The sequence below is a fragment of the Hirundo rustica genome, chromosome 14 (assembly GCF_015227805.2).
Source record: "Hirundo rustica isolate bHirRus1 chromosome 14, bHirRus1.pri.v3, whole genome shotgun sequence".
NCBI lineage: Eukaryota > Metazoa > Chordata > Aves > Passeriformes > Hirundinidae > Hirundo > Hirundo rustica.
The window spans coordinates 15,635,020-15,657,890 of NC_053463.1; the positions used below are offsets into that span (position 1 = coordinate 15,635,020).

The following is a 22,871-nucleotide window of genomic DNA, read 5'->3' on the forward strand; positions in this document are numbered from 1 at the left end:
CAGTACCCTCTGCATCAGTAACTCAGCCAAAAGGAAAACTACCTGCCACATGCATTCCTGAAACGCATGGGAGGAAAACCGTGGATAATTATAATACGTTTCCAATTAAAACTCTCTTTGGGGTTGCTATTAACTGCACACAGAAGCACCTCCTCCTCCTCCCACTTCTTTCCCTGTTCCGCTTCATCTCCTCTTCTCCACAGGAACTTCCGCTTCATCTTTTATGTTGCAATTTTCTCAAATCTCTCTCATTTTTTCCCCAGTCTTGGCTCATGCTTACTGTTGGCATCATCTTTGCTCTCTGTCTGCTCCTGTTCTTACCAACACAGCCCACTCAGACTCTCTTTTCCCCGTCAATCCCCCCCTTCCACTAGGAGGTGTTCCCACGATTCACTGGCACACAGTGGTGATGGTTTGGGGTCCTGGCATACAGCAGACTGCTGAAATAACACGGGTGACTTGTGAAAATCAAGTTCAAGACCACCCTTCTAGGAAAGAAGTTACTTTTACAGCTGTTAGATACAGAGCCTGGATCCAGCCAGAGAAGAGGAACTTTTCAGGACCACCAGCAAACCAGCCTACCTCAGGCATGCAGCACCAGAATAAAAACCATCAGCCTTCACACACACACCCTCTAAACTCAAATTTTGCTTTACTTCTGCAGTAGCTGCCATTAGTGAAAACCAAAGCTGCAAGATGCCATCTGTACACAATGCCATGAGTCCCTTCCCACGTCACTGCTTTCCTGAGCCTGCCTGTGTACGCGAACATTTCCTGAATTATTTCCTTTTTTTGTGGGGGCAGCAAAGAAGAATACAATCCCTTCTCATTTGCTTCTCCAAATTGTACAGGAAGATTGATCATTTTGGTTTCCCTGACGTCCCTGGCTTAAAAAACAAAGTTCAACAGCAACACAGCTTGAGCAATTTTCCCCATGCTGCAGCTGGGAAGGTCCCTGCTGGGTGACAGGCACTGGGCGATCCTGACTGGCTCAGAACCGCTACAGGCACCAAAACCTCCAACAAACAACTGCCTGACTTCACTTTTATTCTGCAAATGTCAACAGCAGTCATCGGGGAAAATATCCTCCCTCCCACCCTCCTGCAATGCTCTGGCAGACATGCGGCAGCAAATTAAAATTGGATGGCTGAAATTAGCACTGACGAGACTTATACAGGCAGCTGGGCACAAATAGGAGCACCCCGAGTTTGCCTGCTATAAAACAATGGGCTGGAACCTGTGTCCATTCACACACTCACTCAGAAGCAGAGCAGATCAGTCCTGACTTGGGCAGCAGCACCCGGTTGAGTTCCCTGCCGCAAGACCGCGGAGCTCTCGGCCTCCAGTGCACAGGTACCGCCCTGGAAGCTGCCAAAGGCCGGGTCCTGGAAAGCTGAACTATAAATCCACATCCCCAGTTAACTGTTTATATCTGTGGCTTTGCTTTCCAGCATAAGCAGGTCTCAAAAAACACATCAGTTTTTTAGTGTCTAGTTTGGGATACGAACATTATGGAGATCTTGGCCAAAGTTTTTACCTAAGGGAATAATGTGGTTAATGGCAGCACTTGGAAAAAGCAGGAGTAGGTAAGAAGTGCTGCAGGGTACTTGTAATAAACCAGAATGTAAATTTAATCTAAATTTCATTTTTCCAATTACCCTAAGTAACACATCAACTTGATGATGTTTAGGTTTTTTCCTCACCAAGCTGGAGAAGTAGGGCAGTGTCATTCTGCTGCCTGGTTTCAGTTAGATGTGGTTCTTCTATGTACAGATTTTCAAGCTCATGAAAGAAGCACGGTACATTCTGACAATTTAATTTCCCCTGAGTGAGTTTGTGAACAAGCTTTTCAAATAGATGAAGTTAATCCAGTGCCTGGAGATTCACCACCAGCTGAGAGCTGGCCCCATATGACAGCCACCGAACCGAGGAGCCCCTTTCTGCTCACTGGTGCAAAGCCCAGCGGGTGACACAGCTAATACTGACCCAAGAGCTGCTTTCACAGCTCTGCTGGAGTTCATGGGAGGCTCCAAGCCCCCAGAGTTTGTGTGTTGAACTAGGATGGAGCTAAAGCACTGCTAACCCGCAGAAGACAAGCAACAAACCAAGTCTTCTCCCAGACACGAGAGTTGGCCCATATCCGCCTGCCCTCAGTGAAGCATCACAGCACACACTCACAGACCTGTCAAACACGACACCCACACTATCAAGCATGAAACAGTGATTCAGAAACATGTTCAGCACCATAGTGGCAATTACAAAGCTTAGTAACAATCACCTCTTCACACAGGAACTTTTTCACTGTTGCTAAATTAACATCAGAAATATCTGGGTCAGAATGGAAAAGTTCACCCCATCTCACCTGGTCACCCACTTCAAAGAGAATGGCTAGTAAAAACAGAACAGGTCCAGTGTCCATAGATTATGATGAAAACTCAAACCAAAGAAAATTAGAAATGAAAGTTGCAGAGGAGGGGTGTCCCTGAGGACAGCAGTGCTCAGCCAAACCTGAGCTGCCAACAAGAACAGCCCCGTGGAGCAGAGCCAAGTGGTTGCCAATCGACTGCACCTACATGCTCGGCCTCCCAGTGACTGCTGGTTCTCAAGTGCAATACAAGAACAAAAATAGAGCACAAGGGAACTGAAAGAGAAACCTCACTCTAAATATTCCCACTTGTTTCTATTTTCCTCCCTTTGCTAGCTCCACACCAGGAATTTTGTTTCCCTAAAGCAGAGAAAGTGGTTTATATACACTCTCCGAGGCTGTTAGTTTCTTTCTGAAGGGATCTCTTACCCCTTCACAATTCTATTTCATTAATTCACAATCTTCTATTATAATTTTCATTTGATCAGTGTTTATATTGCACTCCCTGATGCTCTGGTCCAAATGGCCCTTGGACTCTTGTCAGGTCAGCAGTGCTGCCCACTTCATCATCTGTCTGTCCCTTTGTGTCACACATACACACCCACAAAGTGATGATCGTCCGGTGTAAGTAATTCCATAACTCAGCCTGTTTGCACCAAAATGTACTGTTTACTTGACTTTGAGACATAATATTAGATTCTGAAAGATTCGCCTCTTAATGAATGAGGTTATGGAGATGTTTGTTCAGCACATGCCACTCTTCATCATGACATACAAGTCATTAAAGTTATTAAAGGTGGAGTCACAGTGATGCTCATAGTTCAGGTTTTCCATGAAGAACCCCTACTTTCAATTACTTGCAACTGCGTCAGACTTCAGCCTTTACAGCTGGAGCTTTCAGGGGCAAGCAGCTGTCCTGGGCATGAGCAGCCTCTCCTCTCCTCTCCTCTCCTCTCCTCTGGAGTTAGGACACATGGTCACAGCATTTCTCCTGCCTGCCCTGCCTGTGCAAGAGGCTGTGTTCAAGTATTCAAACCAGGTGGGAAGCAGCCCCACAACAGGCCACAGGAGCCCCTCACACACAGTCTGCAAAGAAGCTCTTCCCACTTGGCCCCACGTAGATCCCTGCAAGAATCAGGGCAGCAGGGGAAGCGTCAGCTTTTCCCCTGCCAAGATGGGTATACAGCTCTCTGCCTAATTCCAGACAGAGACAATTTTACAGGTACGTATGTCTGGTGTTATTTTGCCAGAATAATGATGAATGGCAGATCTTTAAGTCCATTCACCTGGCTCCCAGCTCACATAAAGAGTCACTGTAACTTCAGCTACATGGTTCTCATTCCATTTGGGAAACTCTCTACAAAAACTGAAAAGAAAACAAACAACTTTGCGCAAAGCCGTAACATTATTTTAACATGTTTACTGTATTTCTAAACAACTTAACATGTTGTGGTATACCCCAGTAGTGTTTACATGAAATGCCCTGCTCCTTGAAACCAAGTGCTTGCGTTAGACCACTCTGTGAGAAAAGTTTGGCTAAACCCAGTCATGCCTTTAACTATTTAAAGATGCTTTTTAATTCTGAACTTGCACTGCTGCTCAAGCTTTGAGCAGACTCAGTAGGGGATTACTGCATTTTAAGTACTCTTCAAAGCCAATGGAAGAAAGGCTTCCAAGGAGCTGATCCCAAGCAATCTAGCTTGATTGAACCAAAACCAGCTGTGCAGAACTGCCAGCACCAGTTAGTCCTCTTCTACTCTCCAAGGATTTGCTGGTGCTTCTGTAAATTATTCTTTATGCAGTTCATACCAAGCACAGTTTATACCTCTCCAAATTCCAGTTTTAGTCACCCTAGGTGAATTATCCAGCTCCAAACAAGACAAGGAAGCAATATTAAATTTAAAAAAAAAAAAAAAATTGGAGAAAAATCATCACTAATTATAGCTTGTGCTGCCACCCTTCATGTCTAAGGGTTTCACATTTTTTCAGCCTGATTTTGAATTTCCCATCAACAGATCATATGCCTTAACTAGAGCTGGTTCACAACAGATGGAGTTTGAACAGATGAGTGGAAGCTTTCCCTATGTTTGCATTTATTTTAGTGGTCAGTCGTCTCACTGGGTCACCTCGATATAGCTGACCCTCACTATTGCACCCCGCATACCTTAAAGCAAAACAAATCCCGCAGCTTATGCTGGGAGGATTATACACGAATACATTCCAAGGAGCAGCAGTTTATAGTTCACACGACATTTTACTGCTGCCCTCGGAGAGGTGGATGAGCACCAGGAGCTGTTTGGGCAGGAGACATCCCCAGTGGGCAGCACAACCTGTGCAAAGCCAGCCTGACACACCGGAGCACGCTGAGACCGGGATTAGCGGCGCTGGACATCGGCCAAACCGTCTTAAGTAGGCTCCAACAAGGGTAACTTTTACTCAGATGAACGTTTGTAAGCCATAAACCTATTTACTCTAAGGAGCTAAAGGATTTGGACAAAGAATTCCACGCCGTTCGCTTCCTCAAAGCTCGGCAGGGGCTGGCCCGACGCGCCCAGCCCCACGGAGGGGTTTGGGCTGCACTTCAGGCCATGTTTACATTGAGCTTGCACTTTTTTGGGGGGCATCTCTCAATAGCTACAGCATATTACATTACCTCAAGCCAAGATAGTAACACAGCTTGCAAGCAGCAGTTTCTGCATTGCCAGACACTTAACAAGATGGTAGATTTATACCATTGTTCATGTTTGGTTCTTTAAAAAAAGACATCAGGAATATACCTCTAAGAGTGCATTAAACATAGCACAACCCAAAAGAAGAAAATAGTACTGTGGTCTGCTTTTAATGAGCATCATGCATTCTTTTTGAAGGCTCAATTGACATAAATGGAATTTTTTTAAAAAAAGCAAGCAAATGCCTCCTCTCTATCATACAGGAATTCATAACATTTGAGATTAAATCCATGTGGGAAAACACTGCAAGAACAACAGCAGTTCATGGAACTGAAATCCCCACTATATTCCTCCTCACCATATTCCTGATTTAGTGGTTTTGTCTTCTAATTTTGTTTTCATAGAATTTGATAGTAAGTAGCAATGATGAGCTGTGGCTTATTTAAGCCAAGGGAACTCAGATGACTACAACATACCAACCACACATGCACCTCAAATAGATTTTTTGCAGTCTGGGTTGTACCAGATTTGAAAGTTGCACGAAGCAGAAAACAGAACCAACTTTTCCAATAATAGGGAGTCAAGATCCATTTCTAAAATCTGCTCTATTTTTAAGAATTCCCAACAAATTCCTATGGAAGAATGCTTAACTAAAAAAAAAAAAAAAAAAAAAAAATTAAAACTACAACACCACATGGATATGCACTAAGGAAAACAAACAAGCAAATGCTGGTATAAGCACCCTGGTAGATAATCCTATAGACATTTCTATTTTAATTTGTTTCTTATTGATAAATATTCTGTGATCAGAAAGGTGAACTTGGCAGTAGCAAATAAAGTGACATGAAACATTGCCATATTCTGACAGGCAAATTTATGCCCTTCTCAGCAGCAACCTTTCCCTAAGAACCTGTACAGGAAAACTAGCAAAATCAGGATCCACCTTTTTTGAAAAGAAACTCCACCCACAGTTGCAAGAAGGGGAAAAGAAAAAAAAGAAAAAAGCTTTCTGCCTTGCCAGGGAGGAAACCTTTGAAATGCAAAGTGAGGGGGAAGACTCAGCTTGAGGATAAATAGCACAGTCTTGGCTTCTGCACATCTCAAATCCTGCTACAACAAAGCGTCAAAGCACTACAGAAAACATCACAGCACAGGACACTAAGATAACCGAGCCAAAAGAATTCAAGCATAACACTAACAGATATTTCTGGACTCTGGAGTTAAATTAGCTAGCACTAAAACAACCACACTGCTGTGTCCTAATCAGCAAGAACAAACTTCTTAGAATCAGCATCTGTGGACCAAAAAAGGCTGGATGTTGTTTTTGAAAATCCTTTCTTCTCAGCCTGTTTTTGTTTTTTGGGTTTTTTTTGGGTTTTTTTTCTAAATGGGCTGAAACATTCTGTTAATTCAGCAAATAGTTTTGGAGAAAACAAAGTAAGAATTCAAGAGAGAAGTCTTGCATTTGGTTTAAGACTTGACGCAGCCCTTTGGTTCTTGCATCTCAGAATTAAACTTGTGTAAAAGGGAGATCTCATGCCATGGGATTGGTTTCCTCATATTTAAATCAGTGTTTTAATGCAGGGGTCATGAATGAACTTCTCCTTCTTTCAGGCTTAGAACAGGTGACAAGGCCAGGATGTTCAGACTCAGATTTCTCACGTGCTTTAAGGCTGTTCCACCTAAATTTTATACCTTATGCTGACATTCACATCCCAGCTCAGAGACTGACTGGGCACCTCCATCTGACAGCTGTGGGCCCCGAGTACCCTGTCACACCCTGTCCTGCAGGCTCAATATCCACCGACTCCACACCTGGAAGGGCATCTCCAAGCAAGACAGGAATACAGCAGGGACCCTCCCAGTACTTCCTTGGGCCAGTGATCTGGCCGTTCTTCTCTGCTGCAGGAAAGCCACATCCTCTGTGCTAAACCAAACAGCCCTGTGTTCTGAAAGAAGTGCTCTAGCATTCAGTATTTCTCCAGGGACTCTCACTCTTGATTCCAAAATTTTCTTCAGGAAATGGGGGAAAAGTTTCAAAATACAGTATCTTAAATCCACTAAATATTAAAATAAATGGAAGTTCCTTGCTGTTTCAGAATACCAGAGTGACATTTTAAGTGCTTGGAGAACACTTCAGAGATCAGTCAGTCATGTTCCATAATGGCTTTGCGAAGTCATTTGGCACAGCAAGTCACAAAAGCAGGAGCAGTGTAGGCTCCTCAGAACATTTAATACTTGCCTAGCATATATCCAAAGAGAACTCTGAGCCACTGAAGCAAGAAATGGGCTGTATTTGCAAGAGAGCTCAGCTTCTGTCTCTCCGGAGGCAGGGACAAAGCCAAGGTGCCTTATGACAGCCCTGGATCCAACCTGCAAATGCTGCCCTGAGAGTGCAGCCTTCCTGAAGGCTCTGGCATTTCCACCACAGCACATTGCCTCTGGCTCACAGCACATCAAACTCACTCTTCTAGCAAGGAGGGCAGCCTGCAGGAGCACTCAGCCTCCCTTCGGACCCTTATTCTTCTCTGTTTAGAATCATCTCAAGAATTTTCATCTCAAGTTTACTCAGGTAGCTCCTTCCTCTGTGTCGTGTAGGCAACAGGTAGGGAAAAAGTTAGGGATAAAGAAAAGAATGGAAAAGACTTGTGTGAATGTCATGGTCCTAGTCCCAAAAGAGGAATGTTCCTAAAGAGTTAAATGTCCCCAGGCAAGGGAGACAAGCAAGAGGAAAAGCTGTATTGCTAATCTTCAGAACACCCACGCAGTAGGTGGGGGACTGTAAGCAACAGATTTATTTCCAGCAGGGATAAGTAAAAGACCTATTTTTATTTTAAATTAGCTATTATTTTTATTGTAAGACCCTTGTTTCTGCTGCTTGTGTATTTCACAAACACTGACTTATCAGACATGCCCAAGTTCTCTGCCTAAAGCTGATTCTTTAAAGAAATGCAGATGTTTCCTAGAATGGGGCAGATAGACATCTTGCACACAAGCCATGGAAATCTTTTCTTCTCTGATGTTTCAGTATTGCATGGAGAAATTATGTAGAACAGAAGGGCAAAAGAGCTATAACTGGACCAAGATATCCAGGAGATTACAAATAAGCAGCCCCGGGCAGCAGGAATAAGATCAAGAACTAAGCGGGGGCAGGGCAGCGGGGAAGGAATGTGTTTGGAAATCAGATGTCAGTTGGAAAAGCCTGTGCCCAAGAGAACAACCTCCCTTTCCGAGCTGGAACCAAATCCAGGAGTCCAGATTCCCAGTATCTCACTATTGCCAGCAGTAACCACGAGGTCTACGGACCAGCTGTGCTCCTCTCACACTCCTAATTAACCAGGAAGGGGTTGACAACCAACTCCTGCCCCTTACTTCATCACAGGCAGCAGCACAGAAAACCACTGCATCACCCCTGCCTGCATCATTCTCATTTTTGTTTTCTATGACAGCTCTCTAAAAAGATCTTGCAAACTCTTACAGGCCCACTCACACCTAACACTGTGAAGATCATTGCTCAGGCTGCAACAAAAGCGAGTCGTTCAAAAAACCTGAAATAACAACCAACTGTGTGATGGAAAACCTTTTGGCTCATGCCCATATAGCCTTTGGTTCCTCACGCACCAGCTCCCAACAGCTCGTTCAATGTGCAGCAGCAGCAGCAGCGGTCAAGCAGCTGGACACAAATCCTGTTTTCTTCAAAGCTCTGTGCCTGATCGAACCCCTCCACACGCCAGACGTACTGTGGAAAATAAATCCTCCCTTTTCCAATAGCTACATGGAGGAACTCTAGGTTTATAAACCACATCTTGGCCAGAAAGCAACACGCTGGTCCCTGGGACTCGCGTCAGCACCTGTCAGCTCCTCAGCAGCCGGGCTCCAGCGCCCAGCCCGCACCGAGCCTCCCCATGGAGAAGCCACTCGGATTTCACACAGCAGCCTATAGTTAGTAACTGAACCATCAAGGTTAAGCCTTGGGTGTCCTTCAGCTCTTTGTGAGATTTTTGACATGGGAGCAGGAAGCACAGGGCAGCTGCCGTGCTCTGTGCTGGCAGAGTCGAACACCTCACGCACACAGACGGTGAAAGTGCAGCTCCTGCAGCTTTACAGCGATGTGAGCCTCCTTTGGGGGTTCAGGAAAGAGCTCACAGTGACTGATCGGGTCTCATTTTCAAACAAAACCATGAATCACAGTAAAAGCAAGAATGCATTTAAATCCAAGGAATCATCAAGAACATTTAATTCTCTCTCAGATTTTTCCTGCATATGGTTCAGCCACCAAAAATCTGAATTACTCTTTAAAAAACAAGTAAAATTTCAAAATCATGTTATCACAGCTGTCCCATAAAATACTGTAATGGCACAAAGTCATTTTATAGGGACAGCTGCGATAATATATTATGCTTGCAGAGAATCTTGAGCCAAAAGTTGTGCTACAGTGTTTGCTTGATATTTTCTCTTTTAAGTGTTCTCCCATTAGCTGTACAAGTAAACTGATGATAAAGCAATATCAAACCAAAACCGACTGTCTATTTTGGCACGGCATGAAAAAACCGCGGCACTCTCCTCACTGTGCCCCACACCAAGTGCCAGACATTTTTCTTCTGTAAATGAGGATCTTGTCCAGGTTATGGGCTAGAAGAATGTAAAGGGAAAGGTCTGAAATATTCAGACAGAATTCTGAAGCTTAAACTTTCAACATAGCTCTGAAAGCAACACGATGATATCAGTTCACAAATAGCTTCAGCAGAAGTCCAGCACAGTGGTAGCTGTCTCAGGCTACGTAACAGCCCTTTCAAAAGAGTATGAAGTAACAGAACTGAAATGTATTTGGCAGGATGCCACCACCCAGATGAGATCCCAGCCTCACGGATACGTACAGTACACAGCAATTCATCAGCTCGTACTATGTGGCTCTGACATTTCTTCTGTCAAATTAAAAATAGATTTAGCCAAAAGTAAATTGAGCCCCACATGTGGAGCCCGGTAAGGCCTCGGCATGTTACACAAACTGCAATATTTCCCAAGAAAAGAAAAAAAAACCAAATGGAGGAACAACAAATGAAACTTTCACACTTATCAGCAGTGAAGGGAAAGCCTTCTGGGAAGGAAGGAGACTCAGAACAGGGGATCAGAAAATAAAAACACAACTGCTTTCTAAGTAGTGCAAAAGGAAGTACCCAAACAGGCAGGCTTCCTCCCAGGATGCAGCTCACCACCACAGTTCCTCAAACCTTCAAATTCCACGAAGACTTGGGGTATCTTGTCCTACAGAAGGGTATGTGCTAGCCCTTTGCATACAGCCCATCGACCCAAACTGGAGGAAAAACACAGAAACCCTATCAGAGGCCAGATTTTAAGTAGCAGCTTAGTGAGGAGTTAGAGGAAAAAACAAAAAAGGAAATTAAAAAAAAAAAAAAAAGTTAAGCACAGGAATAGAAGGACAAAACTTACATCAAGAATTTAGTTATACAAGCAGAAGAACCCTGATAATCAGAGTTAACAGTGACGCAAATCTCCACCCTTCCTGGATAACTGAAACCCTTTAGAGTGCCAGTATTTCCATGCTGGACTATGCAAATGAAATTAAGACATCACAAATATGCCTTTGGTGGCCAAACTCATGTCCATGCAGGACATCTGCTAGTGCACTTCACAGAGCATGGCTTCCATGTCCAGAAGAACCACAGTGACCACCTCCTTTGTTCTCCAGAGGAACACAAGATGCCAGACTGCCCTTGGATTTTAACTCTAGCTCAAGGGCTGCTTTTTAGCCTGCTTTGCCAAAAGCCCAAATTTCAGTAATAAATTCTCTGCTAGGGGTGGGGAGAGTGGGCTCCAGGAAGTTCCCTCATGTACTTGGTGCAAGCTCTCTGCACTAGGAAGTGACACAAATGACACCAGAGCATCACTGCCAATTGGCAGGGCAGCTTCAGCCCCAGAGGCAGGACAGGCAGAGCCCACAGAAATACCCTGTCAAGCTTAGACAGGGAAAAAAAAAAAAGGGAAGTAAAAGAATGAATGAGCAGCATTCAGAAGAAGGGCACTCTCTTAATCTGTATTTGCACAGCGACTAATACAACAAAGTCCATGAAGAGTTCAGTTTTCAAACAATATCACAAGGCAAATATTTTCCTGCTGGCGCCTCTGCCACCCCTGAGGAGCTGGAGCTGCCAGCCGTGCCTCGCACCTGTCTGGTCATGGAAAGGCAAGGACGAGAGGACTCCCCAAAGACTGGGGCTCCTGCACACAGGAAGTGTAAACGGTTTAGCACAATCAAAAAGGTGTCTTACTCCGAAGGAGGAGGCAGAAGCAGAAAGCAGGACAATGCACTTCAGATTGCAAAGAAATAACATCTGCTTCCCACATCTGATTCACACACAGGCAGGATCATCTAATGATAAAGACCGACACTCTCACATTTCTTAAAGTACCTTGAGGGACTTCTCCAGTCCAAAGGCATTCTGGACTGTCAAATTTTGAAAAAGCTTTAGAAAAACATGTTGACTTCAGAATTATCTTTTACTCTTCATCTGTCTGCTCTGTGACCAAACAGAAAAAAAAAAAACCTTTCGAGACATCTCATGTCTACTCCAAACACAAGTGTTTGCTACATCTACAGCCTGCCTGGGTCAATCAGTCACCTCTTGCAAGAGATCGGAATCTGTCTCTTTTTGATGTCACCAGCATCCCCCCAAATCCAACATTTAATGGAATGGAACTAATTGGAAAAGTTTATTTAGTGGGAACCCTGCCACTCTGAACAGCTCCATTAGCCTGGGCACAACTCTCCTGAAAACTCTCAGCAAAATGCAAAGTACACACCACTCCTGGCTTCCAGTCCTGCCACCTCCCTACAGCTCGGTCTGGAGATTGCGTGGGCTGATGGATGAGGGCACTGGAAGTCTGACCTGGCTCACTGCTCACTCCTGTGATCACCCACTTTGACACAAAGAAGGTGGGGTAAACAGGGTGGGGAAGAGGTCGATACAATCACCCCTTTTGGCAGCAGTCAGAGCAGATCCAGTATTTCACAAACCACATCCCGAGTTGGGCAGTCACCACTGTTACCCAACCCACACGAGACAAAATCCTGTTTCTCAAACCAGAAACACAGAAATCTAATGTGATATTTGTCAAGCAAGCACATGTTTCAGATTTGAAACCACTTTTTATATGGTGAAACCACTCTGTATAAAGACCACTCTATAGAGTTTTCTGTCAGAGGGTGCTGAAATCCCACCGAAGTGCATTGCAGAAATTAATCAGAATACCTCTGGACTGGTTTAAAGTGTTACTTTCGACAGCCATCCAACACACAGAAGCACATCCTTAAGAGTGCACTGAGAGCTTTATGTTCGCTTCCAAGGGTTTGAAAAAAATCCAAGCAATGACATTAGATCCATCCCCTGGCACGATACTGCAAAGGACATTTCTGTAAAACGTCTGTGCCAGCAAAGCCCTGAGCACAGCAACTATGCACAGGGGGTTTTCAGAGAGTTTGACATAAATTACATTGGAAATGACTGACGTGGGGCAGACCTGTGAGGACCTCCACAAATGCCATTTGGCATTAGAGTACCGCTCTGATAGTTGAAATTACAAACACCCCAGAGGTGCCAGAGGACAGCATCAGGGCCAGGACCTGAGCCAGCAAGCAAAACCACACAAAGCCAATACAACTTGCAACAGCCCTTCTTGGGGGCAGCCAGTATCTAACCCCAAGAGGTAAAGGACTAGTCCTCGCTGCATTCACAGGCAGATTGCTGAAATTAAAAATGAAACACAATGAGAAAAAGGAAACGAGTGAATGTGCTGACAAAAAGCTGCTGTGTTCTTTGTGAAGAGGAAAGCCTCCTGCCCAGGGCAGCAGCTTGGAGGCTTCAGTCAGTCAGGCTGGGGGTCTCAGAATCACTGAGATTGTAAAACACATCTGAGGTCACTGAGTGCAACCTATGACCCAACACCACCATGGCATTAAGTGCCGTGTCCAGTCTTTCCTTAAACACCTCCAGGGACAGTGACTTCACCACCTCCCTGGGCAGCCCCTTCCAATGTTTAATCACCCTTTTTGTGAAGAAATTCTTCCTAATGACCTCCCCTGGTGCAGTTTAAGACTATGTCCTCTCATCACTTGTTATCTGGGAGAAGAGCCTGACAACCACTTAGCTTCACTCTCCAGTCAGGAAGTTGAAGAAAGTAAGAAGATTCCCTTCGAGCCCCTTTTTCTCCAGGCTCAGCCCCCAGAGCTCCTTCGGCCAGTCCTTGTGCTCCAGAGCTTTCCCAGCTGCGTTATCCTTCTCAGGACACGTTCCAGCCCCTCGCTGTCCCTCCTGAACGGAGGGGTCCCCTCTCCCGGCGCACAGAGCCGGGCTGCCCCCCGATACTCACATCCGTCCCACGCCCTCGTACATGCGGGTCTCGTCCACCAGCATCATCACCTCCGTGTCGGTGAGGTGCGCGTGCTTCTTGGTCTTGGTGAGCTGTTCGATCTGCAGGTCGGCCAGCTTCACCTTCTGCTGCGTGTCCATCACCTTGGCCTGCAGCTCCGTGAAGGCCTGGCCAGGGGAGAGCGCCGGGGTGAGGAGCGGCGGGGGCACAACCCGCCGGGCCGCGGCCACGAGGGGACCGGCCGGCGACGCCGGGACACGGAGGGGGACACAGTGGAGGGGGTGACACACACACAGCAGGCAGGACACACAGCGGAAGCGTGGGACGCGAGCAGGGAGCACACATGAGAGAGACACACACGGGCGGGGGGCTCGTACCTTCTTCAGCTCCAGATCCACGGGCGCCGCCATCTTGTCCGAGCACGGCGCCTGCGCGGAGGGGCGGGGGCAGACAGGGCTCCACCCGCGGGGGGGACGGGCTGTGGCACCGGCACCGGCACCGGCACCGGCACCGACCGGGGCGGGGGCTGCTGTGGGACCGGCACCGGCACCGGCACTGTCACCCACCGGGGCGGGGGCTGCTGTGGGACCGGCACCGGCACCGACCGGGCCGGGGGCTGCTGTGGGACCGGCACCGGCACCGGCACCCACCGGGGCGGGGGCTGCTGTGGGACCGGCACCGACCGGGCCGGGGGCGGCTGTGGGACCGGCACCGGCACCGGCACCGACCGGGGCGGGGGCTGCTGTGGGACCGGCACCGGCACCCACCGGGCCGGGGGCGGCTGTGGGACCGGCACCGGCACCGACCGGGCTGAGGGCGGCTGTGGGACCGGCACCCACCGGGCCGGGGTCCCGTGAGGGTTCCTCACGCCAGGCCGGGCCCTGCGGTGCCCTCGCGGTGCCCTTGCGGGCCCGGCTGCCCCGGTGCGGTTGTGGGCCCGAGACCGCCCGGTCGGACCGGCCCCACCTGGGTGTCCCCGACTCGGGCTGATGGCGCCGCGCGGGCTTAGGAGAAGGCCCAGAGCGGCCGGAGGGGAGAACCATCCCTGCCTTCTCTGAGAATCATAGAATGTTAAGGAGCTGGACAGGACCTTAAAGATTATCTCATCCCAAGTTCCCCCTGCCACGGTCAGGGACACCTTCCACGATCCCAGGTTGCTTCAAGCCCCATCCACCTTGCCTTGGACATTCCCAGGGATGGGGTGGCCGCAGCTTCTCTGGGCAACCTCTTCCCGTCCCTCACAATAAAGAATTTCTTCCATACAATCTAACCTAAATTTTCCTTCTTTCAGTTTGTGCCTATTACTCCTTGTCTTGTCACTACAGTTCCTGGTGAAGAGTCCCTCTCTGGCTTCTTTGGAGCCCCTTCAGACACTGAAAGGTTGCAATGAGTCCTCCACTCAACCTTTTCTTCTCCACGAGAACAGCCCCAGCTCTCTCAGTCTGTCTTCATAGGGAAGATCCTCCATTCCTCCTGCAACTTTGTGACTTCCTCTGGACTTGCTCCAGCAGTTGCATGTTCTTATTTGGAGACATGAGAACTGTACATGGTAGAAGGGAAGAAGCACCTTTGACCTGCTGGCCATGCTCCTTTGGATGGAGCCCAGGATCCTGATGATTTCTCTCTGCCTCAAGGCTCTCTAGCAGAGCCAGCAACTCCCCCACTCTCTCTTCCCCCCAGGCAAGAGGAAAGAACTGGCTTGGAGGTTATTTTTACTGCAAAGTAAGGAATCATTCCTGACCACTTTATGAAGTGATGCTTGCTGGAATTACCTCAGCTCCAGGAATCTGCAATTACCCCATGAATAGCTGGGATTCCTTTCAAGACAGGTGTGAGCCCACCTCTGGATGGGGTTTGTTTGGGTGGTTTGTTTGTTTGTTTTTTTGCCAAATAGAACCATCATAATACTATTTGGTCAGAAGGGACCTTTAGGATAATCCAGTCCACCTTCCAGTGGACCAAGTTGCTCAAAGCCACATTCAGTCTGGCCTTGAACACCTACAGGTATGGGGCAGCCACAGCTTCTCTGGGCAACCTCTGCCAGCGTCTAAATGACAACTGCTGGCTTAAAACCAGGAACCATTCCCATTTGAATGGATCAGTGGCCAGAGTGGCTTTAATCATACTGGAGGCAGCTTTGCTTGGTTAGTAGACACACAAACGTCACACCCCTCCCAAAGCACCAGATGGCAAAGATGAAGAAAATCTCCAAAATAATTCACATGGGGCCCAGCGGGGATGGATCCTGTCCCCAGATCCCCAAGGATGGCACAAGACCATCCAGCAGGCCTGACCACACGCTCTGCTGCTGTTGGCAATACCCCACTAGCTGAACGCAGCCTTCAGAATTCTGACTCCTTTCCACCTCCATGATAAAATTAACAACCCGTGTGTTTGTTACAAAGTGTTATTTATTAGAATATTACATTGCACTTAAAAAATAAGGGAGGTCTGGCCCTGTTATCTTGACGTACATGGAGGATGCAGGGCCAGGACCACAATAAATATAAATACTATGTACAGTTTATCTAAAATAAATATATAATTTAAAATGAAAAATATCTTGTTAAATAGCTGTTACCCTCCCCCCCCACCCCTCCTGCGGCGAAGGAAGCCCCGAGCCCGGTCTCCTCCCTTTCACAGCTTGTTCCTCGGCACACACCGCGGCGGACGGAGAGCCGCCGGAGAGAGCCCCGTGTGCCTCCGGTCAGCACCGCTCCCGGGCCCGCCCCGTCCCGGAGATGGCCACGGAGCTGCCGCAGTGCGGCCGCTGCCCGAGCAGCCCCGCCGGTGCCGTCCCGGAGCTTCGGCGAGCCCCCAGCGTGCCGCAGCCCCGCGGTCTCGCCTCTTCCAGGAGGTAGAAGTGCATTAGTGCCGACCCCTGCAAGAGAGAGGCGGGAGAGCTCACACCGCGCTCCCGGGCTGCTCGGCCGCCGAGCACTCCCTGCCTGGTGGGATAGAGGTGCCCACCCACGCTGCCCGGAGGGAGAACCCTCGTGCCCACCCAAGCCGCAGCAGCCGCTCGCAGCCCCTCGGGGATGGACGTGGGAGGATGGGAGCCAAGGTACTCCACCGTGCTTCCCTTCAGGGAACCACAGCACTTTTCCCCCTGGACACATCCACCCCAGTAATCCCCAGGGTGAAAGGGGACAGTGAGCAAAGCCTTGTGACTTGGAAAGCCAAGTCTCCTTCCTGAAAATTCAGCTTCTATGAGCAGCCAAAATTCCCACCCCCAACGCTGTGATGAACATGACAGAAATTCTCCGAAGCCATTACTTCATCCTCACAAAGAACAATGACTTGGGGTTTTTTTTAAGAAGAGAAGTAGCTGTAATATGTATGACCACATCTAACGTCAGGATTTAGATCAGATCAGAGGAAGTTTGACAGATTTTTAGCACCCGTTCTTGCAGCCACCCCTGGGGCAGGGCACCCCAACCCAGCCAGAGGAACATGGCATAGGCCGGTAGCAAGATCCCCTCCGTGCCAAGCTGATAGGCACTGCTTTGATGCAATAAGCAGAGTGGGAATGAAAAGGAAAGGGGTTTTTTACACATGTATATAAATAGAGGCAATATCTAAGGAGGGGAAGTGACTCAGAGGGTCAGAGAGGGAGCAAAATGAGCGGGAGAAAAAAAACTAAACAAAACAGACACAGCTTCCCTACTACCAAACATCCCCAAAGCATGGAACACCAGCACAGAGCAGGGACTTGGGGTTAAAAAGGACCTAGGAATGATAGGGGTGCCAGGGAACAGTGATTTCAGCAGGGAGGGGAGAAAAGAAGACTGGAATCCCATAGGGCAGCCCAGGCTCTCAGCCAGCTGCTTCTCCAGACTCAGGCTGCCTCCAGTTCCTGCCTAGCTCTGCCATAGGATCTACATAGCTGCACAAACAGCAGAGCCCCCAGATGTCTACCAGCCCCACTGCTGCCCCATGCCCAGCCAGAGGCTCACCTCGGCAGCACCTGGCATCCTCAGTGATTCACAGTGATGCCCAGCTTGATTTTCTCTTCGTTTTCTACATCGTAGCCACCCCTCTTGTGACACCTGCGAGGCCAAGCAAAGGGATGCTCAGGGCATGGAGAAGCCCCTGACACCCTCCTCTTGCTCACAATCGTCCCAGGGACACAGATCTGAGAGCTCAGTCCCATTGCACTCACCTGAGCATCAGCAGGGCTGCGATGATGAGGAGACACAGGGAGGACAGGACAACAGCAACAACAGCCAGGGCTGTGGTGTGGTCGTACACGCTGGGCCGGTGCTCCACCGGCAGCAAGAGGCCGTGGCAGCGCTCTCCATGGTAGCCTGGCTGGCATCTGAGCAAGAAGGAAAGTCATAAAGATCAGTGGAGAGCAAGGACAGGAGGTCTTTTTGTCCCCCACACCCCATAGGAAGGCGATGCCTTTGTGCTCAGCCTTAACCAGCACTCTGCCTGTTCCTCTAGTCCCCACACCCCTGAGCTGGGAGGTCTGATGTCACCGTCACCTCTGTTGTACTGGTAAATTAAACTTCTCCTGCACCTAGTGAAGACTCCTAGAAAGGTTAAGCTCTCCCCCAGTAGAAGGCATTGGGGTCTGTGTTCTTCCCAGTCACCCCCAGGCAGACACAGGTTGCCCAGACCACCTCTGGAAGTGGGAAGGGAGCAGTGAGGCAGCTGGCCCAGCGTTTCCCATGGGGCAGGATGTCCCTGCACACCCTGCCAGCTCAGAGCTGTCCCATCCCTGGAGACTTGGGAGGTTGCTCATGTAACACAAATAACGCTCCACACAGGCTGGGAGGCTTCCAGTCCTCCCTGAGCCACATCGCACTAATGCAACCAGATAAATATATCCCTCTATATCCAGCACCACTGACCCTCTGGCTGATCTCCAGCCCAGCCCTCCTCCTGGGCTCACAGTGCCACATGCCAGCATCACCTTCCAGGCACAGCAGCAAGGCTGGGAGCATGGCAAAGGTGCAGGACCCAGTCCAGCAGCATCCTCATTCCACCCTGTGCCCCAGGAGAGCTTGTGACAGAGGCACAGCCAACCACCAAGAGCAGCCACAACCAAGTGACACCAGTCCACACGAGGCCTCTTTATCAGAGGAGACTGGGGCAGTTGGCCACTGTTACTAAAAGCTCTGATGGCTCAGAGAGATGTCACCCGGGGATAGACCACCATCCTGAAGAGACGCAGCCAGCCCCCAAATCCCTGCTGCTCGCCTGTGTCCCAGGTCCTCTCCCAGCACCAGGGATCTGCGCAGGGGACACCTGGCTGGCCCAGTCCTAGGCTGGGGTGTTGGGACACACATTGTGCTGGGTCGCCAATTCAAACCGAGCCTGCAAAGATTTCCCCTCATTGGCAGTCCTGAGTCCCCCGTGCAAGGGCCCAGCTTCATGACAGCTTCAACAGGGAGAAACTAGGGAGTTAGAGGAGCTCTGTGGAGCTTGATCCCTGCAGATTGTGGATCCTGTGGGCACCATAAGCCAGGGAGCTATTATCTTCCCTGAGCTCAAGGCTGGGTGGCTCAGAGGATTGATAGTGAAGAACAAAGCCTCTTACATATCTGCCAGCTCAAGTCCTGCCCACGTCAGCGGGGATCAAATATGCACCCCAGGGTGTTTCCTGCAGCAGCAGTGCTGTATCCAGGTGCCTCAGCAGCAGGCAAACATTTTTTCCTCCACTTGCCTCGTCCAGTCCCTGCTTGCTCTGCACCCCAGAGAGGCAGGCAAGGAGGGGTACAGAACCCTGTCTTTCATCAGGCCAAGGGACAGCTCAGGCACAGCTTTGGCAGCCTGTCCCCAAAGGTGCTACCCCCACTCTGCTCTGCTGGTAGCATGGCAGAGATGCTCCTCCCCACCTGCACTGATGCGCTCTGACAGATGCAGGAGCCCCGAGATCTGAGTGAAGGATTTACAGTGAGAGGGTCAGCATGAGGTTTCCCACACCAGACCTGCAGAAGCCCTCAGCTGCCAGACCCCAGCCCTACACACCATCCTGCAGCCCCGGTAGGGCAGCTCGGCCAGAGCCCACCGTGCAGGCAGGGAACCCTGGCTGAAAGGCTGTGACAGGTTCTGGGGGAGGGGTGGACACTTCTCAAGAAGTACAAGGAAGAGGCCAAGTTAGAGTTGTCCCTGCACGGGTAGGGAACATGCACTAAAAATATCTTTGCTTTTCCTCTGCTCGGCCTGGAGAATTGAAAGAACCACGACTAAGGCTCCCCCCGCAGAGGCACACGCCAGCAACTCACATGCAAGAGGGAGCTCCCAGCTCTCGGATGTACTTGCACTCGCCGTGAATACAGAAATCCTTGTACTTCCGCAGGCACGGGTCTCTCTTCTTCCCCAGGCCTTTGCCTTTTCTTCTTTTATTGCCGTTCCCTTTCTTCTTGGGAGTAACGAGGCCTTGAGGCTTTGACAGGAAGGCAACTGGAAAACAATTTGGGAAGGAGAGAACAACAGTCAGATCAGCTCCACGTGCCAACCAAAGGGAAGGCAAAGCCACATCCCAGGGCTCCCACAGCTCTTTATGCTGAGAGCTGCCCCCGAGCCCGGGGTGGGGGGGCATTTTTTTTTTCAGCTCCTCACAAATATCATGGCCTTTCCAATTCATAAGAACAATTCTCAAGGAAAGAAAGGAGTAGGGCAGGGGGAACAGAGCTTCATACATCTCAAATGCTGCTATTATATGCACCAGTTTCCACTGAATACAGAACATTGCTAATTGCCCCTTTATCTGGCCTTTATTTCCCTGACAAGCAGAGGCTTTTCTAAGACCCTATTCATGGCTCAGATGGACTCTCCTTCCCGTGGGCACAAGGATGCCTTACTCACCCCAGGGCAGGATTAAAAGAGCAAGCCTGCCTTAAGTTTTGGTTTTGCAGAGCCAAAGAGGTGGTGAGGACATCGTTCCCATAAATTACAACAGTCTGTTTTAATTGTGGTGCAGTCACCAGCGGCTTTTGGTGCCAGGCCAGCCCCCTGCTGGGTCGGTGGGAACTGGAGCACCAAACTCCTCAACCAGACACAGCCCCCAACACGGGCAGCGCTACTGGAATGGTTTCTAAGGTATGCAGATGCCAAAAAAAAAAAAAAATCAGCTCCCAGCTTGATCTCACTAGGTGCTGAGGTATTGGGGAGCACTCACTGCTCCAAGGGGGATTTTTTAGCTCCCCCCGAGCTATGGCGCTCAGTAACCTCAGTGAACTAAGCCCAGGGCTGCTCGGGAAGGAGAGCGCGGCAGAGTCCAGCCTGGCAAGTTGTAACCTGCGCAGTTCCTTCTCAGCCGCTTCCTGACAGGACCAGCGCCTCTCGTGCTGGCACACACCGGTTGCACACCTAGCAAAGTTATTTCGAAATCCTCCACGCTGCGCCTGGAGAAAACCGATACTCCAGGAAACTCAGCGGCTTGGAGAAACCCCTGGATGCGGCTGACAGCAGAGGCTGCTCCGTCCCCTGCCCCGCGGCTTATCTCCCAGCCGCAGCCAGCCGACACACACTGCTGCGTTTCCCGAGGGCCGAGTCCCCCCGGTGCTAGTGGTTCGGCCCGGTTTTGCCAGCTTTTTGTCGCAGTCTGCTGGCACAGCCAAAATAACACGGAAAAATGGGAGGGTGGGCTGCACGGAGCAGAGCACGCTCCTGCTGCCAGGTGCTGCCCTGGGCACACCGCGTGTGCGAGGCACAGGTACGCGTCACCGCCTCGGCCCGCGGGGCTCACCCCCATGAGAGACCCCGGGACATTCTCTGGTGCCAGCCCGGGGCAAAGAGCCCCGAGTGGGTGCTCGGGAGCCCCAGAGAGCGGCAGTGCCCCCACCGCCCCCGTGGCGGGGCCGCGGGCTGACGAGCCCTGCCGCGGAATGAGGAGCAGCCGCGCGTGGGCGGCGGTGACTCACGGCGGTCCCCGCGCCACGGCCACCGCCGGGAGGGCACCGCGGGTCCCCGACACGGCGACCCCGCCACGAGGGGCTCGGTCTCCTCCGGCCGAGCAGCTGAGACCCAGGACCCCACGGAAGCCGCCCCGCAGGGGACTTGAGGAACGCGGACAGCCCGTGGCAGGAGCGCCGCTGTTCCGTGCTGGTGCCCCACTCCCACTCGGGTCTGCCGTCGCCGGGGCTCGGTACCTGGGGGCTGCTCCCACCCACCACCGCAAGTCCCGCCGAAGCGGAGCCGGAGCTGCTGCCGGGGCACCCGCGGGACTGAGCCGAGCTCAGCCCGGCACCTTCGCGACCTCTCCCGCTCCAACTGCCCCCAGCCCGCCCCGCGACCCCGGCCCCACCCTGGGACCCCTTATCCCGTCCGTACCTCTCGGCAGCTCGCTGAAATCGTCTCCCGAGGCCGCTCCGCCGCCTTCCTTCTCCGGGCTGCCGCCGAGCAGCGGGGCCGTGGCTGGGACCGGCACGCCGCCGCCACCGCCCTTGTGCAGCACCTCGTTGTGCAGCTCGTCCCGGCGCAGCCCGCCCGCCGCCGCCGAGCACACTGCGGAGAGAGCGGTCAGGAGCGGGGGCTGACACTGCCCGACCCCCCACGAGGGACAGGGGCAAATCTTCCTGTCTGCCCACACCCGGCACCGGGACCGCGCTGCCCGAAGACCGGCCGTACCCGCCTTGCCCGAGACCATTTCCCCCACAAGCTCGGGACCCTCCAGTCGAGCGCGACGCTGGGATGCGCTGCCCACACCCGGGACCGTCCCCACGCGAGCCCGTACCTGCCGCCAGCAGCGCTTGGATCAGCACCGCCCGCCCGTCCATGACCCGCGGGCACACACGTCCAGGCACTGCCGCGCTCCGCTCGCTCCCGCAGCGCTGCCCGTTCTCCAGCACGGCGGCCCCGCGGTGGGTAGAAAGCTGCGGGCGGCGGGGCGGGGCGGGGAGGGGCTGAGACACCGCCCCGCCCTCGGGAAGGGCTTCCCCGCCGCCCCCGGAGGCGTCCCGCCGGCGCGGCCCGGGACCGGGACCAGGGAGCCCGGCCCGGGACGCCAGAGCCACCGCCGCCCCGGTGCCGCTCCGCGCTGCGGGCTGGGCTGTGGGAACCCGGGGGAGAAGGGTCTCTGCAGGGCGCGGAGGGCAGGGGATGGCCAGGGAAAAAGAGCGGCCCCAGCCAAGGGCAGGGGAGGGGGATAATGATGGTCCCCGTGGCTCCAGGCCCCGGCTGGCAGGTGCCCGAGGATGCTGGAGGAGCGACCGCACCTCACAAGAGGAGCATCAGTTGAGAGGCTGGAGACCTCAGGAGTCAGGGCTGCGACTCTCCCTGGCCCTGGGGATGGGATGACCCTCAGAAAGGGGACAGACTGCCCCCCAGGTGCCTCTGCACCAGCGGTGGGTCAGGGAGGTGGTGGCAATCTGAGATGCCAGCAGAGACCCCTTCTGTCCCCAAGGCCCCCTTTGTGCTCCTGCGCAGCCCAAGCAATTGAGTCACAGCCTCATCTCACAACACTCCCCTCAGCCAGGCACTGTCCCTGTCCCTGTCCC

General features: G+C 51.2%; 2 protein-coding genes across 2 annotated transcripts in view; both read right to left on the reverse strand.

The window, feature by feature from the left end:
- The window catches only part of PFDN1 (prefoldin subunit 1), a 31,659-nt gene extending 17,762 nt beyond the window's left edge, over positions 1 to 13,897 (reverse strand). Inside the window, exons 1-2 of the mRNA XM_040078108.1 lie at positions 13,800 to 13,897; positions 13,423 to 13,589 (exon numbers count right to left, since the gene is read on the reverse strand). Coding sequence (XP_039934042.1) covers positions 13,423 to 13,589; positions 13,800 to 13,832 — 200 coding nt within the window. The 5' untranslated portion in view covers positions 13,833 to 13,897. The remainder of the gene's footprint in view (positions 1 to 13,422; positions 13,590 to 13,799) is intronic.
- A 2,113-nt stretch (positions 13,898 to 16,010) lies between these two features.
- Positions 16,011 to 22,193, reverse strand: HBEGF (heparin binding EGF like growth factor). Its single transcript, XM_040078105.2, has 6 exons — positions 22,109 to 22,193; positions 21,706 to 21,879; positions 19,656 to 19,833; positions 17,585 to 17,740; positions 17,379 to 17,471; positions 16,011 to 16,303 (listed from the first exon to the last, which is right to left on the reverse strand). Exons 1-5 carry the CDS (start codon positions 22,149 to 22,151, stop codon positions 17,399 to 17,401), a joined length of 624 nt encoding a protein of 207 aa, XP_039934039.1. The 5' UTR covers positions 22,152 to 22,193; the 3' UTR covers positions 16,011 to 16,303; positions 17,379 to 17,398.
- Between the last annotated feature and the right edge of the window lie 678 nt (positions 22,194 to 22,871).

Excerpts from the sequence above, each read along its gene's own strand:
- HBEGF (XM_040078105.2), bottom strand. The coding sequence starts at position 22,151 with ATGGACGGGCGGGCGGTGCTGATCCAAGCGCTGCTGGCGGCAG. Across the intron at positions 21,880-22,108 it reads CCAAGCGCTGCTGGCGGCAG|TGTGCTCGGCGGCGGCGGGC; the intron begins GTACGGGCTCGC and ends CTCTCTCCGCAG. Across the intron at positions 19,834-21,705 it reads TTTCAGCGAGCTGCCGAGAG|TTGCCTTCCTGTCAAAGCCT; the intron begins GTACGGACGGGA and ends ATTGTTTTCCAG.